We start from the raw sequence: 15,368 nt of genomic DNA on the forward strand, positions 1-15,368 counted from the left end.
AGTCTGTTCATAGTGTTATTCATTTTAGTAGTGGAAATATCAGCATTACATTTCCACACAAACATTTAAAAATAGACAATTTCTCAATCCATATGCAGTCTTACACGATGATGCTCTATTGTCGTTTGTAGTACTTATGATACAGAGAAAATCTTGGCTCCTTTGTTGCTTATAGGGAAAAGTGTATCTTCCCTGTATATGTAAATTTTTGTAACTGGTAAGATGTTAGATGACATAATCAACTAATTTTCTTAGAAAGTGATTCACTGTGTGATTAAGAGTGACATTATTATTTGACAATTTTATTTTTGCCTGAACGTTTCAAACCAAGACCCTGAGTCTGAAGTCAAATTACTTGAAGCAGAGATTATTTTATAGCAAGAGACAACGGGAAATGCAGTTACCAGAAGGAGCTCGAATACTTTTCCAAATCATCAGCTTTTGAATTACTCAGATAACTCCCATTTAAGATGACATATATGGCTGTTTGTGTGATATCTAAGTGTTAATTCATAGTCATATTTGTTCATAGGTTTTTTTGCAGAACAGTTGGCATGTCCTCTCCTTGGCTATTCATTTTCAGGGTTGCAATAGACAATGAAATTTACTTAAACTGTGTACTCTTCTGTAAAAGTAATAATTTCAAAATGATATCTTAATTGTAAATTGAGTACTCTCTGTGGTAAAAAGAGAGGAAATAGTGCCAAAGAGGAGTGTCAAAACTGAAATCCGGGCAAATAAAATTACAGAGTTGTAGCCTGTTAGCAGCAACCTATTTGGAAGCTACTATTTACACAAAGGTAGAAAACACATAATATTTATAAGATCAGGATTGCATGTGTATCGTTCATCATTTATTTAGAATTCTTCTTGAGGTAAGAATGTGACTTTTTAAAAAAGTAACTTGATGAGCAACCCATCCACGGAGTAAGTCATGACTCTCTCGTACTCTTCCGCTCAGCTCAGCAACCCCTAAAACACTCTTTTGGAGACTGAGATGAAGAAGACACAGGAGACTTTATGATCAGTGACTTCGGCTTTTTTCCCCCCAAAAAATCGAAAATTTGTTTGTTTAAAACCATTCAGTTTTCAAAATGTTAAGAAATTGTGACTCAACATATTAGATTCATATCTTAAAACTTGATAAACATTTTTAATTAGCATTCAAAAATGCTGCATTTAAAAGTCTCCCTTTAAGATTTATTAGTTATTGTATGTTCATTAAATAACAGATAATTAGTGAAAACATATCCATTGAGGATTAACAGCTATGTAATAGATACACATCTGTTACATGATTTTGAAGCTCAGTTGTTATTTAATGTACAGTAACTCCTATTAAAAACACGTTCAATGCTACATTTTCAGCTGGTGTGGTGGGGATAGGCAAATACCTCCCCTTGCTGCTGGGAGGATCCAATCTCCCGTTCCCTTTGCATCATTCTCAAAGGTATCTGTAAATAAGAAGACAAGTGTGATTTAGAGAGATGGTTTTAATGGGTAACAGAATATTCTTAAAATGTCGATCTTCCTGCCAGTGTTATTAATGAATTGCCTCAGTAGGTTATGAACAGAAGCTATTATGCTAGCTATTTATAATGGAAAAACTATTAGAATCTACCATTCTCTTCCTAAAGCTATGTTATTGATTTAGGATACTGTCTAGCAAAAACTGCATAAAAAGTTCAGATGCTATTGAGTTTATTTTCGAAAGCACATGGTAAATTTCCACCAAGTAGCCAGATTGCGTACTCCTAATGAAAAATCTTTGAGAATAGGTTAGAAAGGCAGCAAAATTGCCCAGTTCCTTTGGGACAGCTTCCCCAGTTCACACTGTAATTGTGGGGGTTTTTTTAATGAGGGGGGGGCAAGAGGATCTCCCTTTTTAAAAAAAGACAGTAATATTTCAGTTCTGAGTTTCCACAGGGAACAGATGATTGCCAGGGATGAGGGCAACTAAACTGAAGCATCTCCTTGTTAGTGGCTTGCCATTGGAACGACACTTTCAAGAACTTCTAATAGAGGATTTAAAACATAGGAGGGATTTTAAGATAAGAATATCTGGAGTATCTCAGGCCATGATCTGTCCCTTTTAGAGGATTCTCGGGTTTTGTTGGTCCTGGGAACAGGAATTGAAGGGTACTGGAATTGTGAACTAGTTCAGAAAAATTATACATGTGGAATCACCAGGTTGGAAGGGATCTCAAGTGGTCGTATGATCTCTTGCCTTCCTCAAGACAGGATGAATTATTACTTATGCCATGCTGGTTTAACCTTTTTCTAAAGATTTTTACTGATGACAACTCCACGGCATCGTTGGGCAGTCTGCAAGTATAGATACATGGAACTGCAGAATTTGGGTTTGCTAAATTTTTATAATTTCTTATCCTTTTTATTCTCCTTACCTAAAGTACTATGCATATTTAAATTAGAGGTTTATATCAAAGTTGTGTGCAAATGTACACTTAAGAATTTGCAAGCACATTGTTATTTTTGTTAGCCAGTGGTGCTCTTCATGCAAAAGCGAAGTTCTTACCCGTGGCACGGCTTTTAAAATTTGTCTGGGTGCTACCCTGAGAAGATACTGATGGAATTTTTTCAGGTACAAGTTCTAATGAGTTTACAAATTTGACTGCATTTAGTGACTGTTTAGTCCAAATCTGAATTGTGTATTTGAAATGAGATTCATATATGTCAAATTTAGGATCTGTAGATTAAAAGTAGTTTGTGAAGACGAAAGATCATTCTTTATGTTCCCACGTGTGAAAAAGTTAGAAAATAAAAAGTTACCAAGAAAAAAAGAAAAGGAAATGCTATGAGGTGGCAAATGCTATGTCACGACACCAAGCCGTGCCCAGATACATTGCATGCAGAAGGCTATACTCTTTTTGGCTATGGAAGACTATACTGCTCTTTCGATGTTAATTCTGTCCACCGTTTTTCTCAGAAAGTCCATTTGTTATTGCTGTTTTAGCCAACTTCATTTTTTCATCGAACTCCAGTGAAGTTCATGAATGAAATTGCACAGACCTTGTTTTATTTCTGTTTCAAGGAAAGGATTCAAGACAGCCCTTCTCCAGCTCCTTCTCTAGAAGACAGTCAGCGGCCCGGGAGCCACGCTTCCTCCCATCAGAGCAGCAGCGTGTCCAGCTCGCCGTCCCAGCTGGACAACACGCCAGACAGAATTGGTTAGTGCTCCGCGGCCTCACGCCCCTGCACCGTTACTGACCTCAAGAATTTTGGAAGTTTGTTGAGGCAAATATTTCTCTGCTGGGAAACTCAGGAGAGCACTCACTTGCTAAAAAGAAAAACAAACAGGAAGTTCATCGCTAAAGTTTGCTTTATTAGGTTCATAACTCCACAGGGCCCAGCCCCTCAGGTTCATTCTCTGCCAGTATCCACCCGTGCACAGAAGATACCACCCATTCTCTGGTACAGCCAACTCCTCTTGCATGCTGGAGTAAGAAAGTGCCTCTGAAGGCACCTGGTATTGAAAAATAGCAAGAGATCTTTTTCTTCATATGTGTGTCAGAAAAGTCACAGATTGTATGATGGCTTTTTCGTTCCAAAAACCTCCTCGTGCCCACACACGCCCTCATCAGCACGAGGCCTGAGGGCTTTTTGATTTTTTTGCTCCCTCCGCCACAGCTTTCGCAGCCTGTGCGTTATCAGTCTTGTATTTAAGATGCTAATTCAGGCTAGAGGAAGTTTAGATCCTATTCCTGGTGCCTCCAAGAGGGATCTAGGGCAAGTCAATTAACATCTCCTCACGTCAGCGTATGTCATCACTGTTGTCTTCGCAGTGACTGGAGCCTAGGCAGGCATTGCTGAGCTAGATTTAAACTCCAAAAACAGCGCAGCCCATGTAAGTCAGTGCAGACTTCGCTCCCGTCAAATAACTGCTCAGCCACTTGCTGGGAGTTTGCGGTTTTGACTCTGGTCCCTGCGGCAGCACACGGCACTGCATCATAGCGCAGCTGGCTCTGCGCAGAGTAGTCAACGCAACCTGAACTACTTGGCCTAAGCATACACACACACAGGGCAGAGACTAGAAAGCAGATTCCCCTCAGCTTTTTCGTATGTAAACTAGGGCTAGAAATATACAGGATAAAAAAATTTATCTTCTGTGGCAACAGTGAAAATGGGACTTTTGTCCTCGCCGTAGCTTTTGAAAGCTACTGTAACTTGTTTTATTAATAGTAGTAGCACACACTGCAAGCCTCTGGGCTCCAGGAAGGTGCTGAAAGATTTTTAAAGAAAACTAGGTTTTATTTAAGTTGAACCAAACATGTCTCTGTGTTGAAGTCTAATGCTTACTGTTGTAAAGATAGTAATATACATTTTTGCATCTATATAAATATATATTTTTTTACTTTTTCAATTTCAAAAACAAGCGAACAGAAGGCTCTCCCTAAAATATGGCAATGAAGTTTTTAACAAGCGTCCTCACTGGAATAACTTGAAATTCTGTAATTGGTTAATTGCAGGAAGGAAATGTTTTAATCAAACAAGAACAAAGAAGATAGGTATCCTGAAATCATAAACTTAACACCTCTCACTGTTCTTGCAGGCCTGAAGTATAGAATTTCTTTCAGCACTACAGCGTATTGGCTTTTCGCTCTCACCTATCAGTTTGGGTTGCTATCTGTCTATCTGTATTTTTTATTAAGCTTGCTGCTTTTTAGATAGTAAACTAATAATTAAATCCTTAAATATATTTTTCCCAAAAATTATTTCTGTGAAGTACTTCTCTAATTAGTTAATTTGAACATTTCATTAGAAATCACATTCATCTCAGTAGTAATTTGGGTTCTATCTTGGTATCTTTGTTTAATCAACTTGAGCAAATTTGCTTCTGCTGCATATTTTACTTGGCTCTTAAGTGCTGAACTGGGACAGTGAAATGGTTGATTATGGACAACAAAAATGGTCAATTGCTTTAGAACTGATAAATAAATGTTAAAATGACAAAATATTGACAAAGAGGAAATATAATCGAATATTTTCCTCTCTTCTGACATTTTTTTACTGACAGTGTTATATAGCTGTGCACTCTGATTTTTTTTCAGCTATGCTGACCAACAGCAGGGAAGGAGAACTCATTGATCAAGAAACTGGGACCAGCCTAAAAAAAATACAAAAGGAGAAAGGTAAAATTACACACTGTTTTCCATCTCAGGCATTTACTTACACTTATTATGTGTTTTAGTCCTTTTTTTAGTATTCTGCATATGCAATGGCATAATATTATAAATTTAAGAGAGCTAAGTGCGTAATTGCAATGAATAATGTATCCAGTGAATTTACATGGCGTTCTCCTTAGGAAGTGTAAACAATCAGGTCTTTGCTTCTCTCTGTTTATATAGTATGGGGCTAATATTTTGCCGGTCTTTTGACTCAATTATTTATGAAGTTCCTAGCAAATATTTGATTAGTCACATGGTATTTTTCTCTGCCTCCAGTGGAAGTGTGTGCAGACTACTCTAATGCTGGTACGTAGGTGAGGGAAATGAGCCATTTTTTGTGTCTAATAATATTACATTACCTCACAAGTGAGAGGCAGCAAGGGAAGAAGTGATTTTGGCCCATTGTGGTTGTCCTGTGGGCAGGGAGTGCGACCTCTGCTCAGTTCTCCGTGCAGTGACTCTTGGGTACTGGAAAAAGCGAATATGCTGGCGTATGCAGGTAAGTCCTGGAGGAGTGTTGTAGTGACAGAGAGCGTGCAGCATCTGTGGCTGCACATCGAGGAAGAAAAAGCCATTTTGTTTCCTTGCGAATATAACAAAAAAAACCACAACAGTAATAGGCGAAAGGTTTATTCTGGCAGTACATACAGAAAGCACCATACAAAGTGAGCGCCTGGAAAAAAAAAAGAAGATGGGATATATTTAAATACAAGAAAGCTAAAGGTAAATGAATATTGGAAAAATACTGCAAAGGCATATACTGAGGGAGTTGTTATGGTTTCAGAGTGAAAAAGATGTGAAGGAAAAGAAAGAGAAGGAAGTCACCCGCCGTGGTTTAACCCTAGCCAGCAACTCAGCACCACCCAGCCACTGGCTCACTGTCTCCCGGTGGGGTGGGGGAGAGAATTGGGAAAGTGAGAAAACCTGTGGGTTGAGAAAAAGACAGTTTATCAGGCAAAGCAAAAGCTGTGCACGCAAGCAAAGCAAGCCAAGGAATTCATTCACCCCTTCCCATGGGCAGGCAGGGGCTCAGCCATCCCCAGGAGAGCAGGGCTCCATCACGTGTAACGGTGACTTGGGAAGGCAAACGGCATCACTCCAAATGTCCCCCCCATCCCTCTTCTCCCCCCAGCTCTGTGTGCTGAGCGTGACGCCATGTGGTGCGGGACATCCCTGGGGTCAGCTGTCCCCGCCGTGTCCCCTCCCAACCCCTTGTGCCCCCCCAGCCCCTCGCTGGTGGGGTGGGTGAGGGGCAGGAAAGGCCTTGGCTCTGGGCAAGCCCTGCTCAGCAGGAACGAAAACAATCCTGTGTTATCCACACTGGTTCCAGCACAGATCCCAAACACAGCCCCGTACTGGCTACTGTGAAGGAAATCAACTGTATCCTAGTCAAAACCAGCACATGAGCAAAAGAGGAGACAACATAAGCTAAACGTACTTAAAAGTCTACTGTAAATGTGAAAGTTTTATCATAAAACACAAATAGATTTATATTTTGATTGAGGTGATTCTAGGTTATCTGTAAAAATCTGACAAACTCATATACCTTAGGCCTGCATAAATGATTGCACTCTCTGTATTTAATATATTTTCTGAGAAAATTAAAAAGGAAGTTATAGGCAATTTTATGAGCTACTGAAGAAAATTTGGAGGCTCCATGTGCCCGGTGGTTCCCGAATTATATAAAATTATTTGAGCAGATTAATGGTTTTGTATGATTAGCTCTATTCCTTAGACATCTGTGACTGATCCAGTTATAGCTAGGAAGAGCCTGAAAGTTACTTCCTATATTTTCAAACTCAACTCTCTCCTCCTGAAAGCAGAAGAAGCTGTTTTCTAGTCACTGGTTTCTCCAGGCATTTAAGCACTTTCCTCATTTTCCCCAAAAGAGCCCTTTTGTGGCATTCTGAGATAATTTTCTGTCTGGATCCTCATGCTTAAATCCTTCCATATTGACTCCTGTTGGCATTGATGGACCAACACCAGAGGCCAAACAGTATCAACCATACCCGCGTTCCTAAGGCTAAAGAAATTACTTTTCCGTAGTTGTTACGTAGGTGAGTATTTAATCTGAATCTGAAAGTGTAGTTGATTTTAATTTTGTTGAACTGTGCATGGCTTCTTGCCACATGTTTAGTCATTTTTCAGAGAAACAATTCAATACCCTATGAGTTTTGAAGATGCAAGTCATGTCGTTTTTGTAGTAGCAGTCTTGTCACTCAGGACAGGTGAAGGAAGGTACAGTTTAAGAATCAGAAAAGTCAATTCAGAAATCCCAAAAAGCGTGAAAATAATATAAACCCCACCACCTGTGAACCCTATTCCCAGGCTTCTGTGATCATTGAACATTCCCTGTAACATGTACAAAATCACAAAGATCTGATGCTAACATTTTGTGTACCGTAATTCAAGTTGTATAGGTTTATTCATTTCCTGGTCTACATTTTTGCGCAGTATTCTCTTTGCTCGATTATATACTGGAAATATGTATTTATACATGTGTTGCTTCTCCATGCACTTACATGATATTTTTAGGATGAACTTAGTATTCGGAGATTCACCTGCATCAGAAAAAGTGCTTCAAAATCATGAGACATTTTAAAATTGTCACTTTAAAGATAGAATAATGTTTCTGGTTTTCTGCTTGGTCTGCACAAGTCAAGTTTTCCTCTGAAAATGTGAGAATGAGAAATTTTTTCTTTTTGTCGAGTAAAGGTGTAATTTTCAAGTTATCCTATGGCTCCAGAATCTAAACCTTTTGACAACACTGTAATGAGACAAACGCTGACATTTTAAAGCCACCAACATTGTATATCAAACAATTCCTAGCTGATTTTGCATCTGGCAGTGTGACAGAGCTATATTATGGTTCCTGGAGGAATCTCCGTTTCACAGGGTACAAGCACCTACTAACTGGGGGACTGCACCAGTAGGACAGAGTCAGTACTCTGCTTCTGAAAATCCCCAGCCTGTGTGTGCTGGGCCTTTCTGTCACCCCAGACAGGTGGTGTTTTTCCTCAATGATTAGTCTTACTCCCATATAGATTCTTTGTTCCTAATACTATTATTATTCTGTTGTGTATAATTATTTTGGGCTCTGGTGCACCTCAAATATGTTGAATGTTTTTCATGGTCAGGTGTGGACAGTCACTGAAGAGTGTGATCTGGCCTGGGTTGCTCAGCAAAAAATATACATGTAATTTGTATACAGAACAAGCTTTGTTTTTCAAAACCTGCCATTACTTTTACTAAGGTGAAATATATTTGCCATGGAAAAGATTTTCAAAGTTATTAAGAAGGAATGTAGTTAAAAAAAAGTATCAACATTTATTAAGTTTGACAAGTAAGCGGTTTATACAACCGTGGCAAACATATGTTTTCACATCTGTTTTGAGTAATATCATCATGATTTTAAAAATGATTTATAGCTCTGCAGGCCATAAAATGCCAGCTTTGCTGTAAGTTGGAAGTTTTCAAACAACAAAGAAATTATTGAAGGCATATATTGAACATGTTTTTGTGTTATATACCTTGATAGAACTTTACAAATATGAGCGCTGTGCAACAATTAAGGTAGCAACAAATGAAAATTAAGTAACTAAAATTTAGCAGTAGTACTACTTCTGTGAAATCTTAGCATGAAAGCCAATAAAAGTTATTGTAATTATTATAGGCAAATACTGCGATATCCCTCAGGATACACAATTTTTGTTTTCCATGTCCCATTTTAAGGGATCTCGGCACCAGACAAAAATGTGCCACTTTGTTCTCATCAAAGTAATTTCAAGGTAATTAGGGCTGAAGAGAATGTAACTTAACAGTTTTTCTTTAAAAGACAGTTAATGTGAGGGTGTTCCAGTTACGTTGAGCTGTTTGCATCTGTTGGTGGGGCAGACTTTACAGAAGTAGCAGCTGTCTCGGCACAGAGGGGTTAGAGCCCAGTTACAGACCATACCTCTAAGCTTTTTGAAGGAGAAATGCCATTAAATCTCAATTACACCACATCCTTTCATCATCTTTTTAGGAAGTACGGTCAGGCTTAACATTAGAGGACAACAAAGTCAATGTCTTTATAGGTCTGCAGTTTTATATTTTATAGAAAATACATTATTATATTTTTGTCAAATGCCTTTAACCATTATGGTGCACAAGGATTTTTTTTGCCTGTGCATCCATGTCAGGGTGTGAGTGAAAACCATATGAAGAGTAATCTGTACTTTATTTTGAAATCAGTAGTGAAAGGAAACAGAGTTAGAAAATCCCCCACGGATCATAGCCCCAGATGTTTACAGAAACTTAACCACAAATTCTTCCTGATTGTGCTTACTTGCTATGTCTGGTTTTAAGCAGTTATATTTTACCTGCACAATTACTTACAGAAACTAAATTTTAAATTCATCTGTTTCAGCATATATCTTGGAAGAAAATCTCTGTTTTATGGGAAGGGATTGTGTTTGACACAGCACTGTATGGGCTTTATAGAAACCTCCATATGAATTTTGGCATTAGGAAAGTTAAACGAGCCAGAAAAGAAGTCGGCCATGCCTTCCAGTTGGATGTAAATGCTGGTACAATTATTCTGTTTGACTGCATGACAAGAAATGTTTCGAACTCCTCACACAGGATGGAGTAATAAAAGGCACTGGCCCAACTCGTGACGTGGTGAAATCAGTGGGAATGTTCGTGATGGCAGCAGAGTTTGGCCAAAGCCTGGTATTTTGGAAGGTCGCTCCCCCAGCTAATACCGGCTGGTTGTTATTCCAGACAGGACCGTGCAAGTGCCGTACCTCCTGGACTGGTGACATGCCCTGAGCCCCGGAGAGACCCTGGCAGACGCCAGCCCGCCCCTCCGCTCTCACTTTAGTGGGAGGCGAGCAGGACGTGTGGGCCCCGGGGCCACGGCGTGCTTTGGCCGGCTGTTCGCCTGGCTGTTTGGGGCACTGGAGCTGCACTCACCCTAAGGGAGCCAGAGCAAAATTTTGTAGGAAGAGTTCATAAATGACCAGTATCTCCAGTCTTAACCATTGTTCAAGCAGACTTTGAGTAGAAATGAAGATTGCATTTGTTGAGACAGTGATTTACTCTGAATTTCCCAGAGCTGCTCGGTGGCCATGCTACCCTCCTTTAGCCCAGTTGTCTGCACCTTCAGAGCACAAGTCTGCACTCAAGGGCTATGTCTCATGTTTCCAGTAGGCGGTAGTCTCCGAAACTGTGCATCTGGCAGCTATCCCTTTTCACTTTATTAAAGAACACTTTTCCCTTTATTACTTCAAGGAAATGGGAATTTTGCATCATTTCTGTCAGCTAAGTGAAATATTTTCAGATGGCCAGAGACTATGGTAATGAAAGAATATCTATATTTATTTATTGTATTTCATTAGCGGAAAAGAGGTTTTATGCTGTTTAAATTAATCATTGCCAAAGGACTGGGTTACTCAGGATGTGAGGAGAGGAGAACGAGCAGGTGCAGAACACCTGAAACAGCAACAGGCCCCAGTGGTGGGGGGTGTCCTCCAGAGAGAGGACTTTTCACCAGTTAATCTGAAAGCATGCAGATGGAGAGGGCAAGGAATAAGAAAGAGCGCTAAGAGTACGAAGCTGTAACACGCAGCGTGTATACAACGTGTACGATAGGTGCCAACACTTCAAATGTTCACCATGCTGCTTCTTTGACGTATCAATACTTGCATGTTAAAGATACAAGGAGGAAAAAAAAGAAGTTTCCTTCACGAATGTGCTCATGAATTTCCTCTTGAGGTACATGATAAACTCTCCAAATTCGAAGTGAAGTCGTGTTCCTTTTGGTGTCTAGGTGCGTATATTAGACACCCAGGGGTCATCTCGTAAGGAGCAGATGCAATAATGCATGGGTTTAAAGGTTCCAAGGGTTTCTTTTTCTAAAAACCTTAAGTGACATGCAGAGTGCAAATGTTCCCTGGAAAATTCAGAGTTATTTTTACATTTTTCTATCCTCTGAGAATACGGAAAGATAAGAAGCACAGTGCTCTATTCTCAGTAAAGGCTTTTTCCACAAGTTGTTTTTGTTGTTAAATTAGGCTGCAAGTGAACTGACAACTGTTATAGTGGTGGCCTAAGAGTAGATGTGATCTTTTGTCAGTCAAATCAATCAAAAAAAGCCCAAGCCCATGAAACCAAGTCAAACTCTTATTAACACTTAGATTTATAACGTATGTAAATAGAAAGTAATGGTAGGGCTTTAAGTTTTAAAGTGTCTAGACTCATTACAATCGTGTGTTTAACCGTTGCTCAAACACCTACAAATACAGGGGCAGTTATGCAAGAGATATTAATGAAGTATTCCAAGTTTTACATTAAGTTTATATTAGACCTTTATTTGCAGAATAATTTTTAAGAACACATTTTTTTCTGAAGAGTAAAATACCTGCTTCATAATTATCTTGGCAGCTGGACTAGGACAGTTTCTTACATTGGTATATAATTTATTAATATGTTTTATTTATGAGGTTTTAGTGACTAATGTATTGCAGTCTAAACACTACAAATTATAAGTCTATATAAATGTGCTGAAATAATGAAATTTTCTTTCCTGAAAAGGCTTTGGACCAAATTTTTGTGGTACTGCACTTGTGTATGTCTGTGGTATACAACTGGCAAATAAGAACAAAATAAGATGGAAATGAGGTAGCTACTCTCCAAAGTCAGGTTGTCTCTTCCGAGTTTACCTTTTCCACCTCTCCTCCAATACTACGAACTGAGTTTTAGGTAGGTCCATATTATTGAGCTACATCAGATGTGAAAGGCATAAAAAGGGGAGTAGAATTGCTGATTGGCACCCAGTGACCTAAGGAAGCTTTTGGATTAGGCCCAGGAGTCGTTTCCTTAGAGTTAGCCCTTGTCCTAAAGCTCACCCTTTGAATTCTCTAATTTGTAATACCTCTGATGCAAAGTCATTAACCTGAAAACTGCAGTTGGTGACATTCTTAATGTCTATGAGTTATTTAATAAGTTTGCCTTCAGTCCTCATTACGAGCAGCAAGATCTGGAAAAAATGCATCCTGAGAGGCTGCTGAATGGTTTTCTCATGTTACAGAAATCCTTGAGATCTCTGGGAACGTGCTGGCAGGGGTTCAGCCTCCCCCTGCCTGTGCTCTGAGCCAGCCGTAAGTACCAAACCTGCTCCTGAGAAATTGCGCTTGTCCGTTTGTGTGCCCAAGTGCGCATCCATGCACGCGTGTAGGGAAGGAAGAGCTGCTTCGCTGTTTGATCTCATCCAGTAAGTCTTAGGCTGTCACTGCTTGAAATTTTTGTTTGGACAGACAGTATACGTTACTTCAAAAACCATGTCGTTTGTAGCAAGGACAAGACGCTACCATCAAACACTTCTGCACTGGGAAACTACTTAGAAGCCAGCAATTTCTGCTTTCAGTACAGGTGTCAGCTTAAGAAAAGACATTTTTTATATATTTCATGCATTTGATTTAAGCCAAAATAAGTGAGTGGATAAACATTTCAATTAATAACAAAAAATATTAATTGGTGATTTTGAAAGTTTTGCAATATTTGGGTCTGAGGAAGACCTTCAAGAAATTCATAGAAGCTGCACTTCATAAAATATGGGTTTCTTTTCTAGGGGTTACTGACAGTGAGCTCGGCTTTAGGGTGTGTCCAGTTGCCCATAGATGGATGTGACGTATCAGTGAAACACCGAGTGATGCAGTCACATCTGTGGCCCTGGCTCCAGAACCTTTGTTTCAGTCAAGAACAGAGGGGACCAAAAATGCTTCTGATTGTGACAGCAATGTCTGCTCCTGCTTTCAAAGAGCAAATCCAGCCTTTATAGCATCAGTGGACTTTGCTTTATATAACCTAATTTCCGGAGGAGAGGGGGCAGCTCAAGGGAGCTGCAGTGCTCGCAGGGGGATGCTCTGCACGCTGTGCTCCTGGGCCAGCGGCCGTTGGAAAGCGTGAGTTATGGGGAAGCCTTGGAGCATACCTAGCACAGGTGGTTGGTATTTTCTGTAGCATTTCTATGTATCCAGGACTTTCTTCTAGTTCGATCCTTTGAATATCTTAAGATCCATGGAGTGTGTCTGCCTTCTGTGTAAAAGTCACATTAAGGGAGCGGCTAAGAGCTCTCTTCTCTTTCTTCAGGAGGACTTGCTGCCCGGAGGTCTCTGGTGACAGGAAGGCTGAGAACAAAACCATGCATTTATGTGCATCTCCAAAGTGTTTGTGTACATGCTGTATTAGAACAAATATTCCTGGTAATAAAAAGGAATAAATCCTTAGTGGATATATAAGGTAGAGAACTAACCTCAGATTGGAGCTGGGAAAAGATTATCCTCTTGAAATAGGTAGGGAGTCGTGAAATCGCAAGAAGTGTGTTGTCCGTTATATTTCAGGCATTGCATTGGATTACATCAATGAAGTTACTTGATCTCTTGTTAGCAGACCTGGTGTGACCTATTTACTGAACTCAGAAGCCACTGGGGCTGCAGCACATAAGGAGGTCCGCACCACAGCCAGCTCCGGCTGTAATTTCAAGGAAATCAGATTTCATGTTTGATTGCTGGGGCAGAGGGCACCGCTACGGCACTGTTTACTGTGTTAGGCATTTGTTTATTATAGCCATATTTATTTCTAGGAATGGACAGTTCTGTTAGTAGCTTTTTCATATTATCAGCTGTACTTTGGAAATTGAGCATTGTACCTGAAAAAGTGGGAGGCCACAATAATAAGAAATAAATATAACATCAACTATTTTAAAATAAGCACTTTATTTTGAAGAAAAATGGCCCATTTTGAATTCTTTCCATGAAACTCGCTGCACTTTTGAATAAGTTCAGTATTAATGTTGTGATGTTCTTTTAATGATTCTTATTAGTACAGTAGCAAGTAGATGCATGGGTGAGATAGCTTAAAATCAGCAAGTAAATGCAATGTGTATGATGTATGTTACCTAAAACCTTACTGTCCTCACGCAGAAAACCACACGTACATAGGAATATGTCTGGAAACTTTTTTTTTGTTCTTGACTTTATTCAAGTTTTTTTCATATTCATGTTATTATTCAATATATTCTCCATAAATTAATTTAGTGGGGAAAAATGTGCAAAATAATCGGAGAGTTGTCATGTTTCTAAAATGTCTCCTTGCTTTTCCTCTCAATTGTAGGAGCACTTTATTTGCCAAAAAGATAAACAAACCTTAGATGACTGATTGTGAGGTTATCGTTATACAGTCATTATACAACCCAGTAAGTGATGCAATAACAGAACGAGAATAACAAGGAGGACATAATAATTCTTACGTTACCATTTGATCAGGACCGATCTCAGCAAGATGGCCAGTGCTGGGAAGTGCCCACAAGAGGGGCTGCCGGGTGCACTCGGAGGCTGGTGCCTGCTACCAGATGGGACGCGAGTGCTTACCTTTGCTGAAGATTTCCAGCTATGAATATTCTCCTTGTAGCAGGTACTTAGGATTGATAAAAAAGGTGGAAGGAGAGACATCTGTGCCTTGCTGTATTTGGGATACCCTAGTAACAGGGGTACTTCTGGGAAGTACCGCAAACTCCTCAGTTTGTAGCAGGAGATTGAATCTCCTCTCCTAAGTGGCTTAAGCCTCTTTCAGGCTGCTGCGTCTCTGCATTGCATCTATCACGCTGTCTGCTGTTAAAGCTGTTCCACTTCATCTGAGTGATTAAATATTCATAAGGACAGGCTCCTTAACTAGGTCCCTTGGCCTGCTGAATTATCAGCTGTACTGCTGAGCTGCTTTGTGTCTTTTTTCCCCTCCCCATACTCCTTTACTAAATAATCCCAAACCAATAGTCTGATGGTTTGAGAACACGACTCTTGTCTCACAAGTGGCCACACTCCATTTGGGGACTATGAGACCATCAGCCTGGGAGTACTGTCGTCCCTGGGCCTATGGTCTGTCTCACATCCTTCAAATAGGACCGAGGTTAAGCTTCACAGCCAAAATACATGTGGCCAGAGGGACCTCGGGCATAAATTTAGAGGGCTAAAGGCAGCTCTGAGATCGGCTGTTGGTTTTCTCAGATATCTCATCAATGCCTCATCGAGACATCTGTGCCCAGCATTAGGACACACAGTGTCTTTGTAGCTTTAGCTTGAAGGATCAGACTTCTGAGAGTTTTTGAGGTATCACTCCTGTTTCTGTAACTGTAGTTTGCAG

The 15,368-nt window shown here is 39.9% G+C and overlaps 1 protein-coding gene across 2 annotated transcripts in view; it reads left to right on the top strand.

Annotated features, from left to right (window-relative positions):
* Positions 1-15,368, top strand: part of DACH2 (dachshund family transcription factor 2) — a 311,231-nt gene that overhangs the window by 250,753 nt on the left and 45,110 nt on the right. For both annotated transcript variants that reach the window (XM_075106655.1, XM_075106656.1), the window contains exons 6-7: positions 3,053-3,188; positions 5,070-5,150. In XM_075106655.1, the coding sequence (XP_074962756.1) occupies positions 3,053-3,188; positions 5,070-5,150 (217 nt within the window). The remainder of the gene's footprint in view (positions 1-3,052; positions 3,189-5,069; positions 5,151-15,368) is intronic.

The sequence above is a fragment of the Phalacrocorax aristotelis genome, chromosome 11 (assembly GCF_949628215.1).
Source record: "Phalacrocorax aristotelis chromosome 11, bGulAri2.1, whole genome shotgun sequence".
Classification (NCBI taxonomy): Eukaryota; Metazoa; Chordata; class Aves; order Suliformes; family Phalacrocoracidae; genus Phalacrocorax; species Phalacrocorax aristotelis.